This window comes from Canis aureus, chromosome 1 (genome assembly GCF_053574225.1).
Source record: "Canis aureus isolate CA01 chromosome 1, VMU_Caureus_v.1.0, whole genome shotgun sequence".
Taxonomy (NCBI): Eukaryota; Metazoa; Chordata; class Mammalia; order Carnivora; family Canidae; genus Canis; species Canis aureus.
The window spans coordinates 82,548,978-82,566,844 of record NC_135611.1 but is presented as its reverse complement, the minus strand read 5'-3'; the positions used below and the strand labels follow the sequence as shown (position 1 = coordinate 82,566,844).

The following is a 17,867-nucleotide window of genomic DNA, read 5'->3' as shown; positions in this document are numbered from 1 at the left end:
ACAAGGAAAACCAAATGCCTCTGTTCCTGAGCTTTGACTTCAGATAGATACTTTAAGGGAGGTCAAGGAAACCACTAGAAAAGGGCATGGGAATTCTGATGCCAGGCTGACCTGGGTCCAAAATCTAGTTCCATCTCCTCCTTGCTCTTACTTACACTTTGCATAAGTAACTTTTCTTTATTGTTAGCCTCCCTGATCTGTAGATGAGAGTTTACTGGGGAGATTAAACACATGATATAAATAGAGCACTTTTAGGCCTGACACAGCATTGTCGCCAAACATGAGTCCTATCCTTCAAGTTTCTTTGCCTTTATTTTTTTCCTTTGGTAAAGGGACTCTCTTTTTGGAAGTCCAAATTGAAAGGTCCATTTTGATATCCATCTTATGGAAGAAGATGAGGTATCCTTGTCTGTTCTCTTTGAGATAAATGGTTAAATTCCTCCCATTTCTAATCAAGTGAAAAAAAAAAAAAAGACAAGTGAATTAGACACAGTGGAAGAAAAGCACGATCCACAGACAACAATGGTTCTCTACAACAGTGAACCAAACAGGAGGATTCATTTGTTGGTATCCATGTTTTTACGTCTCAGCTCCAAGTGGTGGGTGCTAACTGCTACTCATTATTTTTGCAGCATGATCCAGACACCTTTCCTCTCCATGCTTGCTCCTCATGGGCTGCTGCTACATTACCTGGTCCTGATGAGAGGGCCATCCCTAACCACATCACCTACCACTCTGCCTTACCTTTCACCTGAAGGGAACCGTGAAGAAAAAGGATTTAGAAGAGAACAGAGAAAAGTAGCCCCCCTCCCTCTTTTCCTAGGGTCATGTGGGTAAATTCTTTTCTATAAGACAACAAAGAAAGCAAAGGTAGCCTCAGACCCTCCCGTGTCTGTGAGAGTGGGAGACACAGGTGACAGGTGCACTGATTAACTTCATGATGTCTTTGAATGAGCTAATAGTAGCTCATTCAAAGTAGAATGAGCAATAATCAAGAACCCCAAGAGAAGATTACGTGAAGAACAGAATGGTTCTCTATAGGTTATGAGAAAAATTATCCATTTATTGAAAAATGTTTAATATTCATTTTAAATAGAAGATAATGTCATTTCCCCAGTATTCCAGAAATGAGTTCTTTTCCAACCTCCTACTCCAAACATGCAGTATTTCTTACCAAACCTTGGAAACCATCCAGACTTACTTGATGATGCTCTCTGGAATATGGATACAATCCATTGGGATCAGCCCACTGAGTTCTGATAAGCTATTGACATATTTAATTTTACTGCTGAATTTTGAACTAAAAAAAAAAAAAGAAAAGAAAAAAAGATATCATTAGTGGCTACTTCATCCCTCCTAAGGCTGTTGCCTCTTGAAAATCCTGAAAAATGTAACACTGAAAAGAAAGGCTGCGTATCTGAGTAGTTACAACATGCCAGATACTGTTTTAAGTGGTTTATATTTATTAGCTCACTTATTTCTACTTACAGCCTAATGAAGTAAGTGCTATTATTCTGTCTTATTTTTTTAAAAAGATTTTATGTATTTGAGAGAGACAGAATGAGCGAGGGGAGAGCACAGAGGGAGAGTCAGAAGCAGGCTCCCTGTTGAGCAGAGAGCCTGTCAAGGGGCTCGATCCCAGGACCTGAGATTATGACCTGAAGGCAGATGCTTAATGCACGGAGCCATCAAGGCACCCGATCTCTTTCTCTCTCTTTTTTAAAAGGATGCCCCTATTGCTCTTTTTAAAAAATTTATTTTAAGGAAGCTGTATGCCACACGTGGGGTTTGAACGCATAACCTTGAGATCAAGAGTTGCAGGCTCTACTGACTGAGCCAGCCAGGTGCTCCATTATTTTCCTTTTAAAGATAAGGAAACTCAAGATACAGAGTGTTAAGTGTTAGCCCAAGGTCACACCTTCAGTTAAGTGGTAGAACCTGGATTCAAACTTAGGCAGTATGACTACAGAATCTACACTCATTTTTTTTTTTTAACTTTTTCTTTTAATTCTAGTTAGTTAACCTACAGTGTTATATTAGTTGTAGGCATACAATATAGTGATTCAGCACTTCCACACATCACCCAGTATTACATGTGTGCTCCTTAATCCCCATCACTGGTTTCATCTGTCCCACTGCCCAGAGTCTACACTCTCCATCACACATTGATTGCATGGCCCCTCAGTGGTTCTGGTAACTCTCCATAGTCCTTGGTTTCTGGTTTGTTTGGCTGTGTTTGCTTGTTTATTTGTTTTTAACAAACAAAAATCTTGTCATTAGTTCTTTCAGAATCTACCAAGGTTAATCTATTTTTTAAAGTCTATGTAAACTCATTTTCTTCTTAAGATTTTAGCTTAACTATTTTTTTAAGTTTTTTTCTTCTTTTAAGTTCTAATTGGAGAGTTCATTTCAGATGGACCAAAGTTCAAAAACATGATCCAGTAACTGGATCGGAATGACGAGCAGCTTTCATTTAAACATTAGCATGTTAGATTTGTGTAAACATATGGAAAACAATGTGAAATACCACCGAGACTCACCAAGGAAGGAATTTGCCACTGGGAAGGGAGTACGGAAGAGGAATTGGTAGTTGTTGAAGGAAACACTTGGTCTTATTCTTAATGATTGGATGTTTTACAAGAAGGCATTTGTGTATGATTGCAAACTAATTCTTTAATGAATTGAACTACTTGCAATTGCATGTAGTTCAATTCCACCTGAAAGGGAACTTGATCAAGACTGCACTTTCTTGAACACTTTCCCATGAAGAGACCTCCCCCAGTCTGCTGATCATGCTGAGCTGTCTGCCAACTGTACTGCCTCCTTTTTAACTACTGTTCATTCTAGAAGGAAGTGTTTGCAAGGTCATTTCTCTGTATAGTTATCTTTCACATTTTACTTGCAGTTTGACCCTGGGCCACTGGCTGTGACTTGTGAATATCTTTTATTTCCATATAGTCACTTGTAGTCCTGATAAGTCTTGGGCGAACACACACTACCAATGATAGGCTATGTGAGGCCTTTTCCCCTGGACTTTCTGAGCTAAATTCAGGTTGTGATAAAAGATGGAGTGGGCGTAGGGCAAAGCCTCCAGCTTCAGGGTTATGTTCACTAGAACGTACAGTTCTGACACGCCATATTGTCTCCTTCTTGCTGTTTCTACCTTGGTTTAGCTAGCCAGTCCTATCGGTACTTCAGAACTCACTTTGATGGCTCATTCTTCTGGAATGCCTCTCTTGACACTGACTTTCCACCTTTACTCTCCCCCGTCACCCCCCAACTCACCCTCACCCTGAGTTATCATCCTCAAGGTACTCTGCGTTGTAATTGCTTACTTATCTGCTTCAGTCAGCTTCGAGGCCCTGAGCTTTCTGAGAACAATAACTGAGCTCATTAACCTCTCAATCTCCACCTCACATTTAAAAAAAACGAATTTCTCATCTACCTTTATCCTAGGTGTTACCTTCAGCAGCGAGAAGACCTATAATACATTTGAATGACCTCTTTTTTCAGGTCTAAAAATTAGTTATACAGACTGATTTTGCAGGGGGATCTTTAAAGAGGGTCTCACAGGATGAGACAGTAGGATACAATGTTTAAGTACTTGTAATGTGTTATTTATTTATTTATTTATTTATTTATTTATTTATTTATTTATTTTTGTAACGTCTTTTCTTTATAATGAGGCAGACAATTGGGTTCAAAGCCTGAGTCTATCATTTATTGGCTGTATTACATTCGACCGGGGTTGGCAAACTATATAGCCCACGAGCCAAAGCCAGCTTGTTGACTGTTTTCACAGTCGTATGGCTAAGAATGGTTTTTACATTTTTAAAAAATATTTAAGGGGCACCTGGGTGGCTCAGTAGGTTAATCATCAGCTTTCAGCTCAGGTCATGATCTCAGGGTTCTGGGATCAAGCCCCATGTTGGGCTCCCTGCTCAGCGAGGAGTCTGCTTCTCTCTCTCTCTCTGTCTCTCTCTCTCTGCCCCTGCTCCTGTTCTCTCTCTTGCTCACTCTCTCCCTCAAATAAATATGATCTTAAAAAATAAAGAAAACATTTCAAAAGATATCAAAATAAGAATATTTTGTGACATGTAAAACTTTTTAAGACATTCAATTTCAGTGTTCCTATATCAAGTTTGGAAGGCAGCCATACTTACTTATCTACATGTTGTCTATGACTGCTTTTGACCTATCATGATAGAGTCAAACAGCGGTGACTGAGACCAGATGGCCCACACATCTTAAAATATTTACCATTTGATCCTTTACAGAATGGGTGTGCTGGCTCTTGCTGTAGACAATTTATTTGACCTCACTGAACCCCAGGGACTTTTCCTATATAAGGGAAATAGTAGACAGGTCCTCCTTCAGAGGACTGTCACTATAAGTAAATGAAACAATACCTGTAAGTACTCAATAAATGTAAACCATTGTTTTCTGTAATTTACCACAATACTATTTGCCCTAATTTTATTATTTTTGCTATATTTATTATCTTGAAGCCCCTTCAATAAATAATGTTGAATTATAGTTATTTTTCAGTATCCTTACAGTAACAAATATTTTGTTATTTATCAAGAAATTTATTTGTTTTATAATTGTAACACTCAAACTATTAAGTAGACATTAGTGAATGAATATGAATGCTGTTTATTTTTTTCTCATTAAATTAAAAAAAATGTTATTTTTAAGTAATCTTTGCATCCAACAGGAGGCTTGAATTTACAATTCTGAGATCAAGAGTTGCATGCTCTACCAACTGAACCTCCCAGGCATCCACCATGAAACTTTTTATAAGCTCTTCAGGGTACACGGATTCCTAATCCACTGTCAAAAACATTTTCTATTATTAAAATAAGTGGCTTTTTGTATATCTTAAATATTTCATATGATTTTTTAAAAATTTAATTTATTCAGAGAGAGAGAGAAAGAGCAAGCAAGCATGAGCAGGGGGGGACAGAGGGAGAAGCAGACTCCCCACTGAGCAGGAAGCCCAATCTGGGGCTCAATCTCAGGACCCCATGATTATGGACTGAGCCAAAGGCAGCAGCTTAACTGACTGAGCCACCCAGGTGCCCCTCATATGATTTTTTTTAAAAGATTTTATTTATTAGTGAAAGGGAATATAAAGGGAAGGGAGAAGAAATGTGTGGGAAATATCAGAAAGGGAGACAGAACATAAAGACTCCTAACTCTGGGAAACGAACTAGGGGTGGTGGAAGGGGAGGAGGGCGGGGGTGGGGGTGAATGGGTGAAGGGCACTGGGGGGACACTTGACGGGATGAGCACTGGGTGTTATTCTGTATGTTGGCAAATTGAACACCAATAAAAAATAAATTTATTATAAAAAAATAAATTTTCCAGTCTTCTAATGCAAAAAATAAAAAATTTATTTATTTATTCATAGAGACAGAGAGAGAGAGAGAGAGGCAGAGACACAGGCAGAGGGAGAAGCAGGCTCCATGCAGGGAGCCTGACGTGGGACTCAGTCCCCTGGGATCACGCCCTGGACTGAAGGCGGCGCTAACACTCTGAGCCACCCAGGCTGCCCTCATAGGATTTTCTGAAGCAATTGAATACAATATGGTAAAGAACTAAACTTCGCCAGAGGAAAACTGCTTTGAACGATGCTATTCAATTGTTGGAAGTAGAAGATGGAAATGCTACATATATATAAGTGTACGCTGAACAAAAAAGGATGAATCTGGAAGGCACAGTAAACTATATGTAAAAAGTAAATAAAGGTTTTTAACTTTTAGGTTTTGTTTTTGTTTTTTTCTCCAGAAATGACCAGAATGTTTCTTAGAAATTCATTAGTAACTTTGAAACAGAAAACTTCCCATTTATCTAATCTGCATCCTGATGTTGTATAAGACTGTATTTCATTTTAAAGCTCTAGGAAATACTTACTGTCCCTTGCATTTAACTGTTCCAAATCCTACTACATTATGAGGCATGTTTTATTTTTCTTTGCATCCCCAAAATGTAAGGTTATATGCTATCTAACACAATATAGATGGTGAATAAATATTCACTGAATTGAGCTGAATTGAGACCAGGAATCCTCATGAGCAATCAAAAAAGTTCTCAGAATGGCTGTACAGACTCTTTCCCCAAGTTTGGTGGCCTATATGATCTGTGTTCAGAAAAAGAATTAGGATAAGTCATTGCTCCTGATTCTGTCCTTGGTTTTTCCTTATTTTCTATTTTCTATTTTTTTTAAGATTTTATTTATTTATTCATGAGAGACAGAGAGAGAGAGAGAAGTAGAAACATAGGCAGAGGGAGAAGCAGGCTCCCTGCAGAGAGCCTGATGTGGGACTCGACCCCAGGATCCTGGGACCACAACCTGAGCCAAAGGCAGATGCTCAACTGCTGAGCCAGGTGCCCCTCTATTGCCATGTTATGCTTCCTTTTCTATTCTCTACAAAATACCATATCACTTTAAAAGTATTATCTACCCTTCTGTAATGTGGCATGGAGACCCCACTACTTCATAGTGAGGTCACATTTTGTAATAATGGGGGAAAAGAGTCATTATAAAATAATGCTCACTCTTACTTAGGGCTCTTGCTAGATAGTTCAAAATATCTTTCCAGGAAAGCCAGAGGCAAAATATGTCTTCCTAAATACTCCTTCAGTTTATGAATTCTTGTTTATAGGACATATTTTGGAAAACTACTAATAGTGCTTTTAGTTTTTCTATAATAACAATGTACCTTATAAAAGGTCGTGTCACTGCAAGGATTGTCCTGATGAACCAAGATGGATGAACAATGATGAATGATTTCAAATTCTTTCGCAACCTGTTTTAAAAAAAGAAAAAGAGTAACTCACAACCTCTTTCTGGTAGGAGGTAAAACAGAAAGTGTATCCCCAAATAAGAATATTATAATATTAGAGTTCTAGTAAGTTGCTAATACCTGATGGGAAGGTATAGAATGACCATAATTAATAAAAAAATACTTTTTGAGAAATGATTTATAATTTGGATGATGCCAACCTCAACTTCCCATAGGAATCAATGTAAAATAGAATGTTTGTATATCTGGAGCGCATAAATCTAGAATTTGCTTAACAATGCTTTTCATTTTTGCCAGCATTATATTTACTATTTTGAAAAGAACACATTCTTACTAGCAATTTAGCCGATTGAGCCTTGGTTTCTTCTTCTGAAACAACTAACAGTATAACATGTGGTTGTTTGGCCTTCAGATTACCATTTTAATGTTCTTGACATTTGGGCATGTTTTCCAGCATTAGCAATGCTACTTTATAAGTGTTTGGGTCAATAAATGGATCTTAGTTAATATAAGATCATGCAAGGAGCCACATCTAAGGGGATGCCACACTTAACTGCAGACACCATAAATTTGTATGGTTATGATAATTTTCCTGTGGTTAGCAATATAACATGTTTTGTTCTAGTCAAGCCAGTATGGATGGAAGTAAAGTATCTCGAGGAAAAGGTGCACCAAGGCACCTAATGGGCTAGCAGTTAAGTAGAATTATCACTGAATAATGAGATAAGAGCACAATAGTTGCTGAAATCAACAGTTCCAGTGCACATAAACATCATTAAGATCACGTGAAACCAATAAAGAATCATGGCTATTCTGGTTTATCAGCATCAATTGCACCTCCACGTGGCAAAGACGTATGCATAGTTTAGAACAGAGTTGGTCACCAGGTTTGAGATGACAATATCTAACAAAATCTAGCTTTATTTCAGATTTGGGGCATCAAGTGACACTTCTATTAATATTTGTATAATTTATTATTTCAACTCCACATAATTCAGTGTTCCTAGAAGGTGATCACAGTTTTGGTAGATTACAGGGAATTAGAAGTGGGAGTTATTGAGGAAGTCAAGACAGGGATTAAATAATGGAGCCTACATACCGTCTGTCAATCATCTGATAGCATTTCTTCATCCAGCCCAGCCCTGGCATCTTCCGTCTCGGGGTTGCTCCGTTCAAGTACACAATCATATAGTCCTCAGCTACCATCAGCTCTAAAGTACTTATTACATATCTGATCACAGGAAGGAAGAGGAGTGTTTTCATTTCCCACATGAAACAGTTCATTGTATTTACACTCTAATTATATAACATTTAAATTATAGGGTGTATGACATTTAAGAATGGTTGTGTATATTACCTCTTTACCTTGAAAAGAATGCAGTTCCCTAAGTATTTCTCTGAGAGTGAGTATTGCTCATTTATTTGTATGGTTATCTTTTTTTTTTTTTTTTTAATGCAGGTACACTAAAAAAATGTGTAAGTTAGAACCTGAATTTTAAAAATGTCAACAATGTTGTTATATACCAAGGGCACAAGTGAATGACACAAATAAAGCTGGGTTATCATGACTAAAAATATGTTATTGGGGAATGGAAATAACACGTTAGCCAAAGGAAATGTTACAGAATTTTAGAGGGCAGGAAAAACTGTGTTCTTTTTGTTTTCAATTCATTCTGCTGACAAAATCTTGAGCAATATTCCTTGACAGAGATTTCATTGATTTTCAACAAAGGCTACAAATATTCTCCATCATCTATTTCCTCTTCTTAAATATGCTCTATCTGCCATGACATGCCACAGACATTCACTCAAAGCGCTTTGTCAAAAGTATCACTCACAGGAAAAGATTTTCCATGACATAGTGGTAATCCGCCCGACTGCTGTCTGGCAGAAAACAGGCAGCAAACACAATGATGGCATTTAGGCCGTCCCCATAGTAGCCTGGGGGACAGACAAAAAGACATTTGTAACCAACTGAAAGCTCTTAATAAGAAAATATTTAACCTAAAGGACAAATCTGGAAGCCTTGCAAGTGTGTGTATATGGATGTAATAGATAAATCTTTAAGTGAGTATGATATAGACTATAGTTCTAGAAGTACAAACATAAATTTACTTGTCAGTAGTTAAAGTGTATGTTATATAGAGTCTTAAACACACAGTGTGAATATATTTGCATATACAGCATATCCATTTATTATGGACGATTATATGTGTTGTACATCGTCATGAATGGGGTATGTATTCAATTTGTCAAAGAATGGAGGTTTTGACTTACAGGTTTCTAATTTATATAATGCTTCTGTCCTTCAATGGCTGAGAAGATCTGTTTGATCCTCTTTAGTTTTTATTCATTTTAGACTCTGGTTAATGTAAAGGGGAAATCTATTTACTAAACTGCAATATAATCAGATGCATGTACTCCAGTGACCAGAAGATACTAGTAGTTTCACAAATAAAGCACCTTTATTTTTATTTTTATTTTGAGGACTGGTTCATTTGCATCCCCGGGGTCTCCAAATTCAATAGATAGTGCAGGGACACACAGAAAGTTCTGGCCAGGCCTAGAATACCTGTGCACAGAATTTACAGCCTCATCTTTTTAAAATGGAGCAAACCCAAGAAGGGCCTGGTTAATGCTGACCTCTCTTTGAATTTTATGAAAATATATACTTTGGGAAAACTTGAGAATTACTTCCTAGTAACCTGGACAGGGAGTGGAGGTCTGTTTGCATGTGGTGGTAAGGAGATAAAAGGCAAGTGTGGAACTCCAAAGAGTCAAGGAAAATATAGGGACATCTCAGGACATTTTTCCCACATCTGAAAGCTCTGTCTCATTCTTTAAGCTCTGTGTTCCCTCAGAGCTCATTTCTAAAACTCATGACAGCTACTGGTCAAAGTCCCACAGGTTTATATGTAAAATCTCACACATCTTTCAGGCTTAAAAATGGATGCAATGCATTGTCTTTTTTTTTTTTTTTTAAGATTTATTTATTTGTTTTAGAGAGAGAGCACATGAGCAGGGGGAGGAGCACAGAGAAAGGGAGAGAGAGAATCCCGAGCAGGCTCCATGCTTAGCATGGAGCCCGACATGGGGCTTGATCTCACCACGCTGAGATCACCACCCAAGGCAAAGTCAAGAGTCAGCCACTTGACCAACTGAGCCATCCAGGTGCTCCCCCCACCCCCACCTTTTTTTATATCCTTTTTTAAGCACTTGGAATTTTTGCCATATAACATAGATCTGGATTTCAGAATCATTAAACAGAGATTGCCTCAGAGCTCTGAGTAGGCGGACGGGACATGCCCTCCAGCCTGATCAGAACTCAGGGTGTTTCATTTTTTCAGGACTCTAAATACCCCCCTGCTGATTACATGGCAGTAAAATACCAGCTGGATATAGACTCGGATGGGCTTAACTCTTGAAAAGCAGTTTAATAAGATGTTCTCGACCAAGATAGAGAGCATGACACTATCACAAAAGAGGTGAGGGAAGAGAGTGATACCAACTAAAAATATATCAAATTATGGGTTTGTGTGTATGACTAATCTGAGGTTGTTGTATACAGTGTTTACTCTGCATGTCTTAGAAGATGCTACCTATGTAAGTATACACCTGGTGTAATATATGTTTGCAAAACCGGATTGGGATAGCTTCCCTATGGATTATTTGCTTTGTTCTGTCTTTTCCAACATGCCAGTGTTTACCAATTTCTTTTTAGAACAAGATGGGAAGGAGTTTTTTAATACAAGAAGAGTTTGCTTCACCGAACAACTGCATTTAAGACTCATAACCTAATGAAAAGGATAAGGTGTCTTCCCTACGCTACTGCTAACCACCACAACGGTATGTAATTTAGACTCAGCACAATGACAAGGACCAGGTCCATTAAAAGAGATAACAGACATAATGAATCCAACTTACAAACAAGTACAAAAGCATCCTTTCAGAAACATCTTTTCTAGATGTTGCTGCCTGGCCTCAGGGTGTCAAGATCATGACCTCTCAGGTACTCTGGTTTCTTTTTCTGTTTCTGGAGAATTTCTAAGAATTTTTTTTTTAAAGGACAGTATGAGGTTTATAAACAGTATTACAGAAGTCATCTTAAATGGCATTTCAGCTCTTTGTGTCAATGTGTCTGTCCTCAGAGTGCTGTGGTGTCACGTTTGCTCAGGTTCATGTCATTGAAGGACTAGTGAAGAATCGACTCATCACTTCCTGCTCATTGTCTAACCCAGAAATATCTCTTTACAGAAAAATTTCCTGAAATTTACAAATGGAGATGTGGTTTTTTGTGCGTGTGGGGATTTTTTTTTTTTTTTTTTTTGCCTTTTTGTGGTTTTTTTTGTACCTTTGGGCAGAGTAGCTGTAGGAAGGAAAGAAGAGGCAAAAGATAGAGGGGGGAGAGAACAGGAGGAGATAAAATGTAAGCTATCAAAAAGGAACAGGAAGAAAACGATTTCTTCATGGAAGTTTTCTTTCCAAACCAAGACCCAGAGGAGCCATTTTTGTTAGACTCTAAGGATACTTCAGATCATCATGGCTGGCAAAGAGCAATGACGGGAATGAGTAGTCCTATCTGCTTTTTGTCCGCTAACCGAATTTCTCTCTGCTAAATATGCAGCTTGCTCAAGTTGGCTGTCAGCAGCCGAGTAATTCATTTGAAGTGTGGTTGTTTGAAACATGTGATTTTATCTGACTCTCTTCTTAATCCCCAGGAGTTGAGTTCGGGGTGTGTGTGCTGAGGTGCCTTCGCAATCCCACCGCAGGGCCTCCTGAGACCCTCTGAGGCAATTGTGCAAACCTTACCTGAGGCAGAACAGAGAGGAAAGGGACGTAACACAAGTTTGCTGGCCAGCAAATGGAATGGAGAGAGAAGGGAAGATGTCACAGTCGCAACAAAACATACACACACACACACCAGCCCGCAACTCTTCTCCTCATTCTTTCCAGGGCTATTTGTCCAGCAACACTGTAGAGAAGTTACCTGAATCTCCTATAATGAAATAAGAGAAATAAAAACAAAACAAAACAAAACAAAACAAAAAAACAAGAAAGGAAACTTCTCAGTATAATGTTTGGTATGACGGTCCTTGGTTATTTAAATGCATCCTCTGTTCCAAGGTCAAAAAAGCCAGTTTCTGGCCTGAAAGTGACCCCACCCAGCCTCTTTTTGTTCTTCTATTGAAGTAGGTAACAGGAATGTTGCTCATGGACTCATGGGAGGTGACACTGGCTTTATCACCCTCTTTGGACTGATGAAATAGATGAGGCCTGAGAAGTGAGGTCATGTACCAAGGTCACAGAGTGATAAGTGGCAAAGACAGGTGTTGAACTCTGTTCTATATTGTGTACAAGGCCTCTTACAATAGCTCACATAGAACTCACCAAAGCTGATGGCTGAATTATTTGTTGCAATATTGCTCTCACACCTTGTGCCCAACTGGCATGGACACTTGGCAGAGCCTGGCTTTGCAGCCAAGTGAGGCAGCAATTTTAATCACCACCATCTTGCGGTTAATCTGCACTGTACGGCTGTCATTTTCCTGTTGGTCTGAATGGGAAAACCTCCTCAGAGCAAAACACCAGACCCCCAGACAAGACCTCTGCTCACTGTGGAATGCTCCATTTTAAATGCTCATCAGAAGCCAGGATAACAAATGCAGTAGATTGGTCTCTAGGGAGTCCTGCTTTATCATCACTGAAGTCTAAGAAAGCGGTGTCAGCTTCCAACACAGTGGCCTGAGCCTTGGCAAATTCAGAAGTAAAATCTGAACTGTCTTTACCTACAGAGTACAGAAGCTGCTCAGGGGGTGAGAAGAGGCGGCATCTGGCTAACGTTCCAGGTGGGTGGCTGCAGCCAGAGGCACACTCATGCAGGTCAGCTCCTGGAAGAGGCTGAGGCAGGGCTGGTAGGGGGGGAGGGGGGGGAAGAAAGGTGGCCTTTTCTTCCACACCAACCAGCAGTCACACGGACAAAACCAAGCTCACGACACAGAACAGAGGGGAGCGAATGCCAGGGGAGGAGGTGGCAGGGATGCAGGGCACAGCAAACCAGGTTAGACTTGAGGTGTAAGCTGAACTTTCACAAAGAGAAGCAGAAGCAGTGGCTTTGTTTAGCCTCTGGTGGGTTGATGATAATCACTCTTTCCTGAGCCAGGCAGCAGATCCATGGGCTCAACCCTCCCACCCAACCCAGCTACTTTCACTGTGGTTGAAAGAACAAGCAGGTGAGTCTGTTGGGAGAATGAGAAATAACCTGGCCTCGGGAAGGCAGGGAAGCAGTGAGGCCGCTTCCTCATAACAAAGGGGCTCTTGATTTAAGACCTGAGTGGTAAACATTCTTATGGATTATTACTGGGTGACCTGATTTACTTTGACAGACTTTTCTACCAGTGTTGACCTTTTTTGAATGGGCACGGGCTACTTTTACAGTCGGCCTCTGTTTTGTTTTCTTTTTATTTCCAAAAAAGCCAACAAACCAAAAATATCTGAAGCATGGCTCAAGAGAGACATGCGCTTCTGGGAAGATCTGGGATGATGTTTAGGTTGTGGTTTTTGTCCTAAAAACGAAAGGGTTGACTCTGTGGTGTGTTGTCTGCTCTTTGCAGCAACATCAGGACAGCTCCCATTCTGCGAGGCTATGGAAAGGCTTCCCTTGGAGGCAACTGCCTCCAGTCCCATGGCAGCCATCCCTGGGCCATATTATCGTTTCAGGTCAAAGAGTGAGGCAGGGCAAAGGCAAGCCATGGCCAGGGGCACCTAGGGGCATTTTCTTTCACTCTTGAGGTCAGGATCGCTGGCCGGCCTCAACACTTACATGGTGGGAACAATGCATGGATGGAAGATGGGCAATCAGCTGGTGGAGGGAAGTCTGATCGAAAAAACAAAATGTCCTTCTGCTCGTTAGAAAACGAAAGCTATGGGCTTAATGCGGTGCCAAGATGCTTATTTCCCTGTCCTTGCTAAGGAAGAGAGAACAACAATTGCCTTGTCAGCTTACACTTTTTTTCTAGAGCAGCAGAGTGTTTGGGGTGGTGCTTCAGGACTGCAGGAAACGGGCGCATGCAGCAGAAAAATAAAAAAGCCATTTATGTTTTCCAAAGTTGACAACATTAAATGTGTTGCTTGTGCTCATCTGATTTTTGCAGCTCCAAAATCAATCAAGGCTCCTGGAGCTCCTACAAAGCACTGGAGACACAGAACACAGTGTTTCTCTCTTGCTTGTCCCTCCCTAAGCAGATGGAGGCTTTCACTGGAAATGCCTGTTGTCAGGCCCAGGCGTATAGAAAAGCAAACTTCTGGGAGGGGAAAAAAGATGACCAGGCTGAGCCTAAAGAGACTTCCCAAAGTTTCTAAGAATAATCAAAAGACCTTTTCGTTATGAGAAGCATCTCTGGAGTACTGATCTTACTACAGGCCATGGTAGTAGAGACTCAGAAGAGACTTAGTTAAATCCTACAAACCATGGTAAGGGTAGTCACCATCCGTCACCATACAAAATTATTACAATATTTTTTACTGTATTCCCTGTGCCATACTTTATCATTCCTGTGACTTATTTATTTCAGAGCTGGAAGTTTGTTGAATATTTCATAATGTATTTAAGTGTTGAATCACTCTGTTGTACATTTGAAACTAACAGAATAGTGTATGTCAACTATATTTCAATAAAAAGACCATCCAACTGATCCATATGAGTTCCAAACAGACATTATTAAATTGGACGACTACAGTTTTCAAGAAATTTGCCCAGAAGATTAAAGCCGTCAGATACTTGATGTGAAAAGCAGTTTTCACTTTGGAAAGCTATTTTTTACATAGGATTTCCAATGTCTATAGAGTTTGAGTCTGAGATAATGTACTTAGCTCTATGGCCCCCTGAGTATTGATTACAGAATAGGGTTTTGAGGACGTCATGCTGCAAAAACCCTCTTTCATTATCTAAGAAAAAAATATGGCTGCCCTGTTCCCCACCTCCCTGATTCACAAAGAGCTTGACTACCTCCATGCGAAATGACTCTCCTGTAGGGCTCGATGACCTTCATGTCAATACGCTGTTCCTGTTCTCCAATCACCACAGTTCTCCACAACCGGTTGTCCTCTCGCTCCTCTTCTGCTGTATACTCCGGAATAGACTCTGACTCTTGGCCAGAATCTTTGTTAGATGTGGAGACTTCTGGAAGTGAAGCATACAGGAGGACTGAGGGAGCAAGACTCCACAGTTGAGGCAGTTTAACCACAACCCATCTCCAGACAGAGTCAACCTGATGGCACTCCCCATGTTGCACAACCACCCTGACCACATAAAGGACGTTTATTTATTGATGGACTGAACAGCCAAATCCATTCCAAGGCCAAGCTGAGGGTGGGGATAGATGCAGGGCTAGAGCTGCCTTGCCTCAGTGGGCCAAGGGAGGACAGGCTGGTACCAATTCATCCTTGATCACAGGTTAAAGACTGGACTTTTCTCATGGGGTGAAGGGCTATTTATCAAGCCCAGGCAATTTTGTTTCCTTGGGTCACACATCCTAAGTGGTTAGTATCTTGATGACACCACCAGCCTAGACCCTGACTCTAAGACTTACAAAGGACTTGGGCCCCCTTCCCTATTAGAAGTAAATTTGGGCATAAGTATGATATTACCTTCAATGGATTTTTCAAAATTCCCCACAGAAAGATTTTACATTAAGTAAGAAACAAACAACTGTATAGACCAGAAATGCTCCAAGGCCAAAAATTCATAACATTCCTATTTGTGGGTGCATGTGGCAATAAAAAAGCCCACTGAACACTCTTTGGGGAAACATTTACTACCCACTCTTGCACATCCAGAAAAAAAAAGACAGCAACCGTGCTAAGTTTTCTGAAAAGAATAAGCAGCAATTGTTTTCATTTTTACTTCATCTATGAGTTTAACAATGGTTATTCTTTGTATGTTTAAATAATTTGAAGGAAAAGATTATTTACAGCCTTCACAATAATTCTGTGGCATATTATCATTCTTATTTTTCCATTCATGGGAAAGGACTTTTGATTTACATTGTACTTCTTTCATTTTATGCCACTTTGATAATTAAGAACAATACTTAACTAGATAGCCACAATGTGTCAGGCACAGTAGTAGGTATTATAGTAGTAAACCTGCCCATGCAAACACTGACTTTAAGTAGTTTGCAATCACACTATACCCTGAGTGTGTGATTCTCATTCTCTTTATTTTACCGTGAGGCTGGGAATTCCTTGGGCCGAGAAATTGTACCTGAACACCTCTGTTATTTTTTACATTTTTTAAGATTTTATTTATTTATTCATGACAGACAGAGAGAGAGGCAGAGACATAGGCAGAGGGAGAAGCAGGCTCCCTGCTGGGAGCCCGATGTGGGACTCGATCCCTGGAACTGGGATCACACCCTGAGCCAAAGGCAGATGCTCAAACCGCTGAGCCATCCAGGCGTCCCAACGACTTCTATTTTTCACCTCCATCAACTAACTCCACATTTAACTTGGAAACCTGCACAGAGTTCTCAGTGAAAACTGAGGTGAACGAGTAAATAAAGGAAAGCTTGGACAGTTTCCTGAAAGTATGGGTACTCGGTAAGGAGACCACAACAAAGCCATGATGTTCTGGAAGATTCCTCAAGACACATCAAATGTGTCTGATTATCCGTGACTTAGAACAGCACACTGAAATTGAGCTGGGAAGCCATCCTAGCCTTTTTGCCAACACCAACAGCTACCATCACCTACAGAGCCTTGCCTCACTCTGGCTTCCTCTCCATTCCCAGATGAGTGTGCCTCATCTTACTAAGGACAGAAAACAACAACCTTTGGCTTCAGACCAAGCTCTGCATCACTGGCACAAATCCATCCAATGGCATTGGACTCTCAGTCTGGAATCCCTTCCTGCTTCTCCTTTCCTCTTGGCTGAGGACCCCTGGATGCTTCTCTTTACTCCCTTTCTGGGACCCTGTTTTCCATCTGGTCTCTGGGCCCCGATGTGGGCTTGTCTTCAATGTTCCTATACGTGCACACTCTACCTTGCAACAAACTCACCATCCACCAGCCCCTCTATCCTTGTTTTGGGACTTTCTGGCTTGCTCTTCCTTGACCCGTGTGATCTGTGTGGGGTGGAGGGGTGACTGTTTTGTTTTCTGCATGCTTTTACTGAGGCTACCACATTTTTAAAAATGTGTATACCATATTATTTTTCCTGCTTCTAAAATAAAATGCAAATAAAGGTTGAAACAATGCTGACATTGTCCAGAAAAACTGCAAAAATCACTGGTGCCATTCTCACTCATTGTTTGCTGTGTATTCTTTTTATTACGTAGGGAAGTATACAAGCATACTTCCCTCCCACAGTATGATCATTCTATATATTCTGCATGTTCTTTTTAAATTTTTTAAGATTTGGGACACCTGGGTGGCTCAGCGGTTGAGCGTCTGCCTTTGGCTCAGGGCGTGATCCCGGGATTCGGGATTGAGTCCCACATGGGGCTCCTGTGAAGAGCCTGCTTTTCCCTCTGCTTGTCTCTGCCTCTCTGCCATTCTCTCTCTCTGTATCTCTCATGAATAAATAAATAAATCTTTAAAAGAAATAAATAATTTTTTAAAGATTTATTTATTTATTTATTTATTTTATTTATTTATTTATTATTATTTATTCATGAGAGACACAGAGGGAGAGGCAGAAACATAGGCAGAGGGAAGCAGGCTCCATGCAGGGAGCCCAATGCGGGACTCGATCCCAGGGCTCCGAGATTATGACCTGAGCCAAAGGCAAATGCTCAACCACTGAGCCACCCAGGTGCCCTTCTCTCTCTCTCTCTCTCTTTTTTTTAAGTAGGCTCCACACCCAGCGTGGAGTCCAATGTGGGTCTCAAACTAAGGACCTGAGATCAAGATCTGAACAGAGATCAAGAGTTGGATGCTTAAGGGCAGCCCCATTGGTCCAGTGGTTTAGTGCCGCCTTTGGCCCGGGGTGTGATCCTGGAGACCCAGGATTGAGTCCCGCATTGGGCTACCTGCATGGAGCCTGCTTCTCCCTCTGCCCGT

General features: G+C 40.4%; 1 protein-coding gene and 1 long non-coding RNA gene across 6 annotated transcripts in view; one reads left to right on the top strand and one right to left on the bottom strand.

Moving 5' to 3' along the window:
• Positions 1-17,867, bottom strand: part of PRUNE2 (prune homolog 2 with BCH domain) — a 257,322-nt gene that overhangs the window by 14,179 nt on the left and 225,276 nt on the right. For 4 of the 5 annotated variants that reach the window (XM_077906426.1, XM_077906434.1, XM_077906417.1 and 1 more), the window contains exons 12-16: positions 14,815-14,988; positions 8,648-8,750; positions 7,909-8,040; positions 6,726-6,812; positions 1,202-1,300 (exon numbers count right to left, since the gene is read on the bottom strand). In XM_077906426.1, the coding sequence (XP_077762552.1) occupies positions 1,202-1,300; positions 6,726-6,812; positions 7,909-8,040; positions 8,648-8,750; positions 14,815-14,988 (595 nt within the window). Of the gene's footprint in view, positions 1-1,201; positions 1,301-6,725; positions 6,813-7,908; positions 8,041-8,647; positions 8,751-14,814; positions 14,989-17,867 lie in introns of those variants that run through there. The other variant, XM_077906451.1, reaches the window with a different exon arrangement.
• On the top strand, positions 10,162-17,191 carry LOC144318945 (uncharacterized). Its single transcript, XR_013384889.1, has 4 exons — positions 10,162-10,294; positions 10,531-10,655; positions 11,528-12,655; positions 13,961-17,191. It is a non-coding gene; the product is annotated as an uncharacterized LOC144318945 (long non-coding RNA).